At 40.6% G+C, this 13,899-nt stretch overlaps 1 protein-coding gene and 1 pseudogene across 2 annotated transcripts in view; one reads left to right on the top strand and one right to left on the bottom strand.

Annotated features, from left to right (window-relative positions):
- Positions 1-13,899, bottom strand: part of FNBP4 (formin binding protein 4) — a 53,223-nt gene that overhangs the window by 6,554 nt on the left and 32,770 nt on the right. For both annotated transcript variants that reach the window (XM_025356718.1, XM_025356719.1), the window contains exons 10-15: positions 12,078-12,182; positions 10,582-10,715; positions 9,419-9,606; positions 2,351-2,661; positions 1,911-2,055; positions 843-1,180 (exon numbers count right to left, since the gene is read on the bottom strand). In XM_025356718.1, the coding sequence (XP_025212503.1) occupies positions 843-1,180; positions 1,911-2,055; positions 2,351-2,661; positions 9,419-9,606; positions 10,582-10,715; positions 12,078-12,182 (1,221 nt within the window). The remainder of the gene's footprint in view (positions 1-842; positions 1,181-1,910; positions 2,056-2,350; positions 2,662-9,418; positions 9,607-10,581; positions 10,716-12,077; positions 12,183-13,899) is intronic.
- Positions 5,424-5,515, top strand: LOC112607523 (annotated as a pseudogene).

The following is a 13,899-nucleotide window of genomic DNA, read 5'->3' as shown; positions in this document are numbered from 1 at the left end:
CTGCAAGCTCCGCCTCCCGGGTTTATGCCATTCTCCTGCCTCAGCCTCCGAGTAGCTGGGACTACAGGCGCCCGCCACCACGCCCGGCTAGTTTTTTGTATTTTTAGTAGAGACGGGGTTTCACCATGTTAGCCAGGATGGTCTCGATCTCCTGACCTCGTGATCCACCCGCCTCGGCCTCCCAAAGTGCTGGGATTACAGGGTTGAGCCACCGCGCCCGGCCGCCTCAGCCTCTTTAATAGTTTATCCCTATGCTTTTTAAGAGAAGCAGTTGTATGTTTGAAGACCTGTCTGGGTGATGCTGGCTCAACAAGTAGGAGCTGACGTGACTGAGTACTGTACTCATGTGAGGACTGGGTATGGGGGCCCAAGCTGATTCTCCTCCCAGCACTTGAGACAAACAGATTTTTTGAATAAGGTCCCCTCATTGAGAAAATAAGATGGATATTTCAATTTCTTTTCTTTTCTTTTTTTTTTTGAGACGGAGTCTTGCTCTGTCATCCAGGCTGGAGTGCAGTGCCCTGACCCAGCTCACTGCAACCTCTGCCTCCTGGGTTCAAGCGATTCTCCTGCCTCAGCCTCCCGAGTAGCTGGGATTACAGGCATCCGCCACCAGGCCCGGCTAACTTTTGTATTTTTAGTAAACACGGGGTTTCACCATGTTGGGCAGGCTGGTCTCGAACTCCTGACTTCAAGTGATCTGCCCGCCTTGGCCTCCCAAAGTGCTGGGATTACAGGTGTGAGCTACGGTGCCAGTCTGAAATGGTTAATTTTATGTTATGTGAATATAACCTCAATAGAATTTTTAAAAATAAATTTTTAAAAAGGGCGATTTATTATACCTTGTCTTTCTTTCCTTTTTTTGTCTTTTCAGGTGGTGGCATTTTGGGAGCTGGTGGTGGTGGTGGAGGAGGAGGAGGAGGAGGTGGTGGTTCTATAATGGCAGTGGTAGGCACAGCACCTCGGGCCTGAACTGGTTGCAATGAAGGAGCAGTCACTCCAATTGGGACGGAACATTCTGCATAACTCATAATTGCAGGTGCTGCCGCTAGTCCAAGGTAATTTGACTGCAGGCTCATTCCTCTGGCCTGATGACCCATTCCTGCTGCTGGATGGCTAACTGGTATTGTCTGATGTCCAATTCCTGTTGCCTGGTTTCCAATCCCTGCTGCCTGGTGACCTAACACAGAAAACATAAAATTATACTATAAAAAGGACATCATGACAAGAACAGATGCAATGAAAAGAAAAGTGGGGATTAGATCACATAGAAAATGATTCCAGTATATTTTTTTCTAAAAAACATAGCCATATTTCCTAGTAGCAAAATATATTAATTTTGAATACCTTGGCATTAAACTACCTAAACATCAAAATCACCAATGTACATAAATATACAAAAGACAATCTGAAAGGATATGTGCTGAACGTTTTTTGTGTTTTTGAGACAGAGTTTTGCTCTGTCGCCCAGACTAGATGAAGTACAGCAGTGTGATCACAGCTCACTGCAGCCTCAACCTCCAGGGCTCAAGTGATCCTCTCACCTCAGTCTCCTGAGTAGCTGGGACTATAGGCGCGGACTATCACGCCTGGCTAATTTTTGTCTTTTTTGTAGACAGGCTTTTGCCATGTTGCCCAGGCTGGTCTCCAACTCCTGAGCTCAAGCAATCCACCATTCCCCCTGAAGTGCTGGGAATATAGGTGTGAGCCACTGTGCACCGCCAGCTAAACTGTTAAAAAGTGTGTGGTTTTTTTTTTTTGGTTGTTGTTTTTTAAGTAAGTAAAATAAATGCATACTGACAGTCTTTGCAATCAACAGTCTTTAACATTTCTTTAGTTTTTATGGCACCTAATGCTGAAAAGAAAAGAAACAATACATTGAGGAAAAACCATGCTCTAATCACAATTACCTGTAGCTATAGCTGACTGGCTATACAGAACTGGAGAACTGCCAATGGTAGCTGACCTCTGAACCACTGCAGTACTAATTTCTGTAGCTTTCCTCTTTATTCCTTTAGTGGAAGAAGAACTAGAGATGGTGGAATCAACTGAACTCTGAAACACAAACATTTGTAATCAGTGGCTGAAGGTCATGGTTAAGCATAGCCTGCTCCCACCTCCTTTTCTGAGACAGGCTCTCATTCTGTTGCACGAGCTGCAGAGGTGAGATCGTGACTCACTGCAGCCTCCTGGGCTTAAGCAATCCTCCTGCCTCGACCTCCCAAAGTGCTAGGATTATAGGCCTGAGCCACTGTGCCCGGCCTTTAAACATATGCTTCTAAAATAAAACATGGTGTCAATCATGCTGCAGTCCTCAAAATCATTCAGAATGCCAAAGGGCATTACTTACCTGGCTAGTTACAACTGTGGTTTGTGCTGAAGGTTTCAAAGGGGTATCCTCCTCTGTTCCTGGGGCAGGGGGCTCCTCACTTCCCTCATCCTCCATCTCTACCTCCTGGATCTCACCATCTTCCACAGGAGGAGGTGGTGGAGGAGGGGGTGGAGGTGATTCTGGAGGTGGAGGTGGGGGTGGTGGCATTTCCAAGGGTAATGGAGGTTGAAGCACAGGAACATTTGACTGAAGGAGGGTCCAGAATGGAGTAAGTGGCATGAGTGATGAAGAAGAAACTTGACCAGAAAAGGATTCTTTGCAAAGAGAACCTATGAAAACAGGTTAAGAGTCAGGGAAAAAGCAAGACAAAAACTCCCTGGCTTATATTCATAGAAATGTTCAACTGGTCAATAAGACAAACATTTGTAGGAACCTAGCGCAGTGTACAAAACAGTATAGAATCTGGTGTCAAACAGCAGGGAGTGGCTCCTTCCTTGAAAAAAATTTGGCCCACAGGCATCTATTCTATACTGACGTCGCTAAAATATTCAACAACTCAGTTCAAAAATGACTTCCATGGAAAGATAAATTTATGAACTTCATAGCACCTTCCCCATCTGTGTTATAATTGTCCTTTGGGTCCATATTTATGGATGAGAAGAAGAAGAATATTACATCAACTCAATGAGAAATGCAGTCATCTGAATCTGTAGTTTGAAGTTTTTTATTTCAAACACTCAAAAGCTTCAACATACACAAATAAAAGTAATAGTCTGGAGTCTATTTCAAAAGTGAAGGAGTGAGTGAATAATGTGCACCTGCAATAATTATTCCACATACTTTATTTTTTAGTGAGCTAGACAAAGTGAGTGAAGATGACCCAGAATATTCATTCAAAATACTTAGGAAAATTCTACCCATTGTGTTTAATTTGGGTTACTGAATTTTAAAAATCCATTTGCAAGGTGCTACTGTCAACTATATCATTCCTTCACACCTTTGCATATATTACATTCATTTGTGAAATCACAGAGACACAAGTTAGGGATGGCAATTTTTACTTTTGTGATGATAAAAGAGAAATTTAGGAAGATAAATCTTCAAAGTATATAACTCAGATTTTTTAAAACTGCAGAGGTTTTGAAATTGCTGTTGCTGAAGTCTACATTACGAAATTGCAGCTGAAAAGTTGCAGGATCAGCTTTCCTCAAACTTTGTAAAAGCCATCATTGATTACTGTCTTTTCTCTGCTGGGAAAACCTTTAAAGATTAGAAAAAATAGGATATACTTACTTGTAGCCTTCCCCAGCCCTCTTTATCGTCAATAGGGAAGTTTCACAATATATGGGACTATTAGATATATATCCCAGGAATGTTGAAGGGGATTTTCTCCCTAAAATCATAGAATTTAGGAGTAGAAGAGACATGAGAAATCATCTATTTCAACCTCCTCAGTTAAAGGTAATGAAACCCAGGCAGGAACTAACTTGCCCAAGATCATATCAATGTTAGTGGCCAGACCAGAGCTAGAACTCAAGTCTGTTTCCTCATCTGATACTTCCTGCTTTACTAAGATGTCCTGGTGAAATACCAGGAATCCAAGAGCTTTAGACATCTCAGTCAAAAAAAAAATCTCACTTCACCTGGAGTAGATACTCAGAAGGAGTCACCTGTTAAATTTCATGGTCAAAGTGGTAGATTAAATAAGGCTCAATTATGAAAGACTCTAGGGCAAGAAGGCCATTTACACTGCTTTGCTCAAAATACACACTGGCACTCAACAAGGTAAAACAAACAAAGCAACCATTTGGGTCTTGCTCTGTTGCCCAGGCTGGAGTATAGGTGGTGCGATTATAGCTCATTCTAACCTCAAATGCTTGCTTAAGCGATCTTCCTACCTCAGCCTCCTGAATTGCTAGGACTACAGGTGTGCATCACCACACCTGGCTAATTGTTAATTTTTTTTAAGAGACAGTCTCACTGTGTTGCCCAAGCTGGTCACAAATAGAGTAGTTTTACTTTTTATGGAACAGACAGACAATACATTGTGTAAAAGACTTTAACAACATCATTCCCACGTCTCCTTAATTATTTTAAGACTGCTGCTTACTGCTACTTTTGGAAAAGGACATTGAAAAACATTCACCAGGAACATTAAGGCAGTTTTCTGGCTAAATGACCTCAAATGACTCATTAAACTTTTGTATTTGGCCATATTTAATATTAATTTATGCATTAACTTTTAGACAAAGTCAAGTATGGCCAAGCAGTCTACCTTATATAATAGTACACAAGGACTACATCGGAACTAAGTTAATAAATGTTGAGGATTAATGTAATTATTAAGGATTAAACTTCCTTGTATTAAACTAATCACAACATATAGTAGGTAAATATAAGTTAAGATTTTCTCTATTTTCTTTTTTTTTTTAAAAGGCTAGTCAAATGAAGCAGCGGCAATGGAGAAGAAACAAAGTCTGTAACGTTGTGATCAATTAGTTGCAAACACCACTGCACTGGGACCAGTGAGATTTTCAAATATTGGTGGATGTCTCATCTAGAAGCATAATGCAATCAACATGTTTACAATGGTGACATACCGCTATGCAGAGGAACTCAAGGAAACACAGTCAGTTCAAGGTTAATAATGTGGTTTATGACTCCAACAAAGCTAATTAGAATTAACTAAACTCTGTGTAAATATGAGAGTAAACTAGACTTGATAAATTTAGCCACAAACAAGGAGCATTTTTAGAATACGTGAATCCAATGCTTTTTTCCCTTTTTTTTTTTATGACAGAGTCTCACTCTGTAGCCCATGCCGGAGTGCAGTGGCGCAATCTTGGCTCACCTCCCACGTACAAGGCAACCTCTACCTCCCAGGTTCAAGCGATTCTCCTACCTCAGCCTCCCAAGTAGCTGGGATTACAGGCCCATACCATCACACTCGACTAATTTTTTGTATTTTTAGTAAGAGAGGGGGTTTCTCCATGTTGGCCAGGCTGGTCTCAAACTCCTGACCTCAAGTGATCCGTGTGCCTTGGCCTCCCAAAGTTCTGGGATTACAGATGTGAGCCACCGCACCAGGCCTCTGCTTTTGTGTTTCATAAGCACTTCAAATTCTCATGTACAATGTGTCTCCCTCAAACTTTGTTATGAGGTCTGCACATTACCCGTCTCACATGAAAATAAATAATAAAAATACTTGAATCTCCAAACTAAGTTTATTCAAAACATAAAAGCTGTGTCATAGTAATGACAATTATCTCCTTTACCTTAGGAAGACCATCAGAAAATTCTAGTTTGAATACACACGGAAGTCGTATTACAATGATGCTTCTCCTTGCTTTTAAATTTAACCTAGTTGGTATTTTTGCTGTTTAAGAGAATATTTAAGTCTGAAGCCCAAGCAGAGATTAAAATGGTATACACGGCTTTTTTTGTTTTTTGAGACGGACTCTTACTCTTGTTGCCCAGGTTGGAGCGCAATGGTGCGATATTGGCCCACCACAACCTCCACAGCCTGGGTTCAAGCGATTCTCCTGCCTCTGCCTCCCGAGTAGCTAGGATTACAGGCATGCCACCATACCTGGCTAATTTTGTATTTTTAGTAGAGACAGGGTTTCTACATGTTGGTCAGGCTGGTCTTGAACTCCCGACCTCAGGTGATCCTCCTGCCTCAGCCTCCTAAAATGCTGGGATTACAAGCATGAGCCACCATGCTCGGCCTAAGCAGCTTTTATTACATGCTAAAAGATTTAAAAGCTACAAGCTTAAAACTGAATATGTTATGAGCATACAAATTCTTCATTTTTTTTTTCTTTTAAAGACAGAGTCTCACTCTGTTGCCCAGGCTGGAGTGCAGAGGTGCAATCTGAGTTCACTGTAATCTCTGCCTCCTGGGTTCAAGTGATTCTCCTGCATCAGCCTCCCGAGTAGCTGGGATTACAGGCACCTGCCACCACACCTGGCTAATTTTTGTATTTTTAGTAGAGACGGGGGTCACCATGTTGGCTGGTCTCAAACTCCTGACCTCAAGTGATCCGTGCACATTGGCCTCCCAAAGTGCTGGCATTACAGCCGTGAGCCACTGTGTCTGGCCAAAATTAATTTTTTAAAGCTCCCATTTTTCCTTTTTCTTTTGGAGACAGGATCTCACTTTGTTGTTCAAGCTACAGTGCAATGGTGTGAATATAGCTCACTACAGCTTCAACCTACCAGGCTCAAGTGATCCTTCCCACCTCAGCCTTCCAAGTAGCTAGGACCACCACCAAGCTAGGCGAATATTTTGCAAAGATGGGGTCTTGCCATGTTGCCCAGGGTGGTTTTGAATTCCTGAGCTCAAGTGATCCTCCTGCCTCAAACTCCCAAAGTGCTGGAATTACAGGCATGAGTCACTGCACCTAAGAACCTTGTTTCTCTAGGCGTTTTTTTTCTTTTTAGATAAGAGTTGTGCTCTGTCACCCAGGCTGGAATGCAATGGCGTGATCTTGGCTCACTGCAACCTTCGCCTCACAGGTTCAAGTGATTCTCGTGCCTCAGCCTCCCTAGTAGCTGGGATTACAGGCGCCTGCCACCACGCCCAGTTAATTTTTGTACTTTTAGTAGAGACAGGGTTTCACCATGTTGCCCAGGCTGGTCTTGAACTCCTGACCTCAGGTGATTCACCTGCCTGAGCCTCCCAAAGTACCGGGATTACAGGCATGAGCCACTGCACCCGGCCTAGGCATCTTTATTTCTATGTATAGAAAGCCTTCCTTAATTTTCCCCCAAATAGAAATTATTGTTTAGTATTTTGAATGAAGAGCTCAGTTTAGCAATTTAAAGCAAGAAATTATACAAATTGTTCCATAGAGATTAAAAAGAAAAAGCAGCTAAACTTCACCTAAGTGACATAAGCCCAATATAATAGATAGATACATTGGATATCTTGAACCCAACTCATCTTTAGAACCCACTCCATCTTTAAAATCATAATGTTAAATTCAAACACTGAAACAATAAATAATGATTAAAAATGACTTAGAAAAATAAATAGAACATTGAAACTTCCTTGGCTTCTCACAGTGTAATTTTGCACTCCTTCCCCGACTTTATTTTTGAGACAGGGTCTTGCTCTCTGTCGCTCAGGCTGGAGTGCAGTGGTTCAATTATGGCTCACTACAGCCTCTAAATCCTGGGCTTGAGCAATCTTCCCACCTCAACCTCCCAAATAGCTGGCACTACAGGCGTGGGCCACTAACTATACCTGGCTAACTTTTAAAACAATTTTTTAAAGAGACAGGGCATTGCTGTGTTTTGCTTTTTCTCTTCTTTAAAAGACAGCTGGTTTTAACCACCACTGAGTTGATTAAGAGCTCTCTTTATTAGGCTTAGAACTGTTGATTATTGCTCTTAAATCTCACAGACCTTAGTGTAAGATTTGGATTTTACTTAGATCAAGTTTATCCTGCAATTCTAGGGGTTCTCAATAAAGAGAGGCTGAAGAATATAATCTGTTTTACCAGTGGCTTTTTCCTACACTACAACTAGTTCTGTTTTAATTAAATAGGAATGGCTCAAGAGCCTCCTTTTACCAGACAGCATCAACTATGTGTGTCATAAAAGGAGAAAACAGCTTAATACTAATCCCAAGTGTTCACAGAACACTCAAAATTGGTAACAGTGGCATTTTCAACTGTGGAACACAGAAGGGACATTGACAGTGGTCAGGAGTGGAGCCACCTATCCAGAACCATGATCAAGCCTCTTCAGTTCATTAACTACTAAAAAGCAAACGAAAAGAACCAATATATTATTAGACATGTCTATCACTGCTACCAAAAGAGAGGAAAAATATTCAAAAGAAAATCTCTTCATGTAAAAGAGAAGGAAAATGCCCCATAAGTTGAAAAAATGCACTTCTAAAACGTGAAGTAGAATAAAATCGGCCTTTTGCTATGTTCTAAAATTATCACTGCAGTTGTATGTGACCTGCTGACGATTCCTAGGCTATTTAAGAAGTTAACAACATCATCTGGCACACAACCAGTTTCATTTGGTACATTACTAGTGCTTTTCTACTATGATCAGGGAGCCAGCAGAGTACAAGCATCAACTTGGATAAGTATCAGACAAAATAATTCAGCTCCTAACTCTGTTATTGACAAATTTCACTTTTTCAAATTTTCAAAGATCTACTATTATTATAGACTCTTGCCTTCATATGCCATCAGTTTAACAAATAGCTACCAATTCTTAAGATTAAAAGGTAGAAGTTTCTTTACACACCGGAAAATTTTTAAAAACTAAAAACAAAAAAGGTAAAGGTTAATTGAAGTCTTAAGTATGCTTCATTATTCACTTATATTTGTCATTCCAGGAAGAGATTGAAAGGGGGAAAAATTGCTTCTTTAATAATGTGGCAGTCAAGTTGAGGCTCTTCTGAAGAGCTATCAGATCCTTAAAGGAACTGAGGAGCATGAAAGCCTATCCTTTAAAAAACTAAATTCTTCTAAGAGTACCTTAAAAATGGAATGATCCATCCTATTGTCAATTGTTTTAGACCAGAGAAGATTGCTTGTGATTTTTAATGATCAACTATTTTGCTTCTCTGAAACAAGCACTAATGGCATTTCTTTATATCATTTTGATTTGTACCAACCATCCTTTTTGTAAGATTAATGGAGGTGAGAAATGAGGCTGCAATATGAACAGACTAAGTGTTGTATAGAAATGTAGAACAAATCTCAGCATGCCACATATATTGATAGTTTATCTAGTTCTTTAGCACTAATTAGCATTCCTATTTTTGGAGACCCACAGTTTAGTCAGGGGCATGATAGAATGGTTATAAAACAATCTTTTAAAATCAAAATCTATTGGCTTATCTTTTCATTTTGGGGCATAGTTTTATACATGATAACAACAGTATGTTGATTTCCAACCATAATAACTCATGCATTCCTTGTTTTAGTTCACATCACTATTCTCAATCAGAAGCTTACATTATTATGACATAAAATCTGTTCTTTTAATGATGTAAATTAGTAAGATTTTTCTTCTAAAGTCATTTCTGTGCAATTAGTACAAGGTAAATTGTCCCACCTGTGGAAGTTTCAGAGGATTCTGTAGAATTTGAATCAGTGCCAGTTTTGTCTTTCAAGGTCTGTTTGGCAAGAGTCTCATCTCTACTTTCTTGTGCTTGGCTTTCTTCTTCTTCCTCTTCACCATCTGGAAACTCCCACTGAGACTCGCCCGACTGTTCGTTTACATAGAAATACCGTCTATGATCCCTAAATTACAAGAAAGAAAACACATGTTTTAAAACCCATTCTCCTACAAAGACACTTCCATTTGGTCCTGTCCCAGGACAGCAGTCTGCTCTCACAGGGACGAACCTCTTAATGGACTGCTATTCACAAAGGCAACAAAGAGCTTTGACAACTGAGAATGGAGAACCAAGGATAATTCAAAGCTATTTGCACTGCCAGCAACTCTGTGAATACAGCCCTGAACCCTCTCACTCCAACAGATGAGACTTAGAAAACATTTTTCTCTTTTTTTGTTATTTGCCAATGCATAACAGGGTTTCAAGTTTCATTAATGAAGGGACTCAATCGCCTAGAACACTAATTTCCCTTCCAAAGAAGAGAACAACGAAGTTTGTGAAAGGTGACTCTTCCCCTCTTGGACCGTGGAATTCACATTTCATATTCTTGATATCAAACACAGTGAAAGCTAAAGAGAGGGAGAGGATCTGGGAGCTGAAAAATAAAAGAGCAAAGATTTCAAATAACGAAAAAAAAATCAAGAAAAGCCAAATATATAAAGAAATGTTTTCATCTGACCTGCTGGCAGAGGATAGTAATCTTGTTCTTCATTCACATCTTCAGCCACGAAGTTTTCCTTAACTTCACCGAGGTTAATCAGGAGTAGTTGCTTCCAGAGGTCCTGTAAAGCGCACAGAGCTCTCGCATGCGCTTAACCCCCAAGCCCGCCCTACTCCGTGCAACACTCTGGAGAGTAAAAACCAGCTTTGTCCATATCTTGGGAAAAAATCCGTTACATGGTACACTTTAAACACTGCTTTTGTTTCTCCAATGTGTGGCTGGCCAAACTTTGTGCTTGCGGTGCTTTGCCTGCCCAGCACCGCTAACTGCAGCTGCTCTCAGTCTCCAGACAGGCTGTCATGTCGTCAGATGGTGGTGATCACAAATCATGTCTGAGATGTCAAAGGTGAAAGGTGAAAAGGGGAGAAGAGTGCGTACCTGTCCCAGTGGCAGGACCAGCCTTTAGGAGTGGCGTTTATTTCATACTGTTTTAGTTGTTCTGCTGCATCCTGAAGTTTTCGTTTAAGGTAGTTTCCATTAAGAGCCCCTTCCCGCCAGTCTGCAATTCGAGTCTAGAATAAACAGACAAGTAAGTTAAAGACTTAATATTGTATGTCAGGAGACACAGGCAAAGGGGATATAAGCCTTCTGCTCCAAGACTATATCCCTATGCTCTGGCAGGAGAGTAGACTGGAGAGGAAAATAAACCCCATCTTCATCTCATAAAATAATCTTAAGGCCAGGCGCAGTGGCTCATGCCTGTAATCCCAGCACTTTGGGAGGCCAAAGCAGGTGGATCACCTGAGGTCAGGAGTTCAAGACCAGCCTGGGCAACATGGTGAGACCCTGTCTCTACTAAAAATACCAAAATTAACTGGGTGTGGTGGCAGGCGCCTGTAATCCCAGCTACACAGGAGGCTGAGGCAGGAGAATCACTGGAACCTGGGAGGCGGAGGTTGTGATGAGCCAAGATTCAAGATTGTGCCATTGCACTCCAGTCTGGGTGACAAGAGCGAAACTCCATCTCAAAAAAAAAAAAAAAATCTTAAGTACACGACAGAGTTCTGAAAAAATGAAATTGGGCTCTAGGATATTTTTTACACCACCAACTCTCCAGTATGTGTGAAAATGAGTAGTAGTTTTGTCTTCCCCTTTGGATTTATTAAGATTGGTTTCCCCAGTAGTTTTACTTTTTTTGGGAAGATAGTTCACTTATTCCAGTACTGTTAGTAATCAGTTAAGGGTTCAGTTTTGTTTTTTTTTTTTTCTTTTGAGATGGACTCAGATTCTGGCTCTGTCACCCAGGCTAGAGTACAGTGGAGCGATCTCTGCTCGTAACCTCCACCTCCTGGGTTCAAGCCCTTCTCCTGCCTCAGCCTCCCGAGTAGCTGGGATTACAGGCATGTGCCACCAAGCCCGGCTGATTTTGTATTTTTAGTAGAGGTGGAGTTTCACCATGTTGGTCAGGTTGATCTCGAACTCCTGCCCTAGGTGATCCACCTGCCTCGGCCTCCCAAAGTGCTGGGATTACAGGTATGAGCCACCGTGCCTGGCCAAGGGAAGGGTTCAGTTCTTAAGGAAATTAGTCAGCTTCCTACAGCAGCTCCTTACCTAATCCTGCCCTGCCATTTTGTAAAGTATGTAAGTTACAAACAGGATTCAACTTTTCTTTTTAAACAGACTGATAATGCTTTAACACTTACAAAGTACCTTCAACATTACGTGGCCTCATCTGACCATCAGAATTTAATTTTAATTTGTGAGAAAAAAATCTATTTACTGTGCTTTGGTTAATACAGTTTTATTTCTTGGATTGTTGGCTCAAATATGCTTCAAGGCTAAAAATTTAAATTTAGGCTTAAAATGTAAGCAAGACAGAGTTGTAACACATACAGCATTTCATTCACTTACTGTTTACGCCAAAAAAAACTTACCTCAGTCTGTAAGAGCAGCACATGAAAGTTGGAGATGGATTGTCTATTTATGCCTAGAAATTCAAATTTGCTTGTCAGGGTATTTGCCAGTTCTCCAATCTGAAACTACAATGCAGAAAAGAAGAAAAGTAAAACTAGAATCTGTAACATTTTCTGTATTATGTACAATCCTTCATTTATTCTTATAGACATCAGAAATATAGGTCTGCCTATAAACAGCCTTCCCTCAACAGCTGTATTTAGTTATCCAGAATATAAAATTCTAATTTATAGTAACATCATACACATAACAAAGTGACAAATAATGACAGGAATCAAATACCATATCTACATAATCAATGCATTTTAAAAATTATTCAAAACAATTATTTTGTTTTAGACAAAGGTCTTGCTATTGCCCAGGGTGCTCCTGAACTCCTGGTCTCAAGTCAGCCTCCTGCCTCAGTCTCCAAAAGTGCTGAGATTACAGATGTGAGCCACTGTGCCCAGCCCATCATAATGCATTCTAATACAACATGGAATTCAATAGTTGCAAATGGAAAACTCAAAGAGTAGAATTAGAATGGTGGTTGCCAGGTGCTGGAGACAGGTGGATATGGGGAGATGTTGGTCAAAGAATATAAACTTTCAGTTATAAAATACATTTTGGGGCCGGGTGTGGTGGCTCACACTTGTAATCCCAGCACTTTGGGAGGCTGAGGCAGGCAGATCACAAGGTCAAGAGATAGAGACCATTCTCGCCAACATGGTAAAACGCCATCTCTACTAAAAATACAAAAATGAGGTGGCCATGGTGGTGCACACCTGTAGTCCCAGCTACTTGGAAGGCTGAGGCAGGAGAATCACTTGAACCCGGGAGGTGGAGGTTGCAGTGAGCCAAGACTGTGCCACTGCAATCCAGCCTGGCGACAGAGCGAGACTCTGCCTCAAAAAAAAAAAAAAAATAAATAAATAAAATAAAATAAAATAAATTTGGAAATCTAAAGCACAGCACGGTGACTACAGTTAACGATACCTGAAATTTGTTAAGAGTATAGATCTTATGTGTTATCCCCACATACACACACAAGACAACTCTCCAAGGTAAGGTGATATGTAAGTTAATTTACCTTGTTTGTGATAATCATATCGTAATATACATATATAACAAATTATGACATAGTACATGCAAGATATATGTATAGTCAATTATAGCTCAACAAAGCTGGAAAAAATAGATCCTGAATGATATAAATACCAATATTGTCAAATTGCCATTTATCCATTAATTGCTTATATTAGCCACCTGCTGAAGCCCGAAACAAAATTAATTATCCCAGTCCCTTCTACTTGGTTGTTCCCTAACTAGTAATTGGATACTCTTTCAAGTCAAAATAACATGTTAAGTGGTTTTTCCAACAGACCACCCTTAAATAGCCAATACTTATTTGGTTCAACTCTCTCATGAGATTAGGTTAGAAATGCAATTCAAACTAAATTTGCCTTTGTGTAAAGACCTGTATTGCACACCGGAATTAAATCTGTGACTTTTCTCCCAAACTAGAGAAGCCTATAAGCTACTGCTTCTCAAACAGAGGCTTAATTTGAAGAAAGCAATTAAGCAGTTAGGATGTTAGATAATTTCTCAGTATCAAGTTAGCCTTGTAACTAATTATTTCAGGCTTAAATATGATCTTTTCTTTTTTTTTTTTTTTTTGAGACGGAGTCTCGCTCTGTCACCCAGGCTGGAGTACAGTGGCGCGATCTCTGCTCACTGCAAGCTCCGCCTCCCGGGTTCACGCCATTCTCCTGCCTCAGCCTCCCGAGTAGCTGGGACTACAGG

The sequence above is a fragment of the Theropithecus gelada genome, chromosome 14 (genome assembly GCF_003255815.1).
Source record: "Theropithecus gelada isolate Dixy chromosome 14, Tgel_1.0, whole genome shotgun sequence".
In the NCBI taxonomy this organism is placed as follows: Eukaryota; Metazoa; Chordata; class Mammalia; order Primates; family Cercopithecidae; genus Theropithecus; species Theropithecus gelada.
The sequence above is the reverse complement of the archived record's forward strand: the minus strand, read 5'-3'. Positions and strand labels throughout refer to the sequence as shown.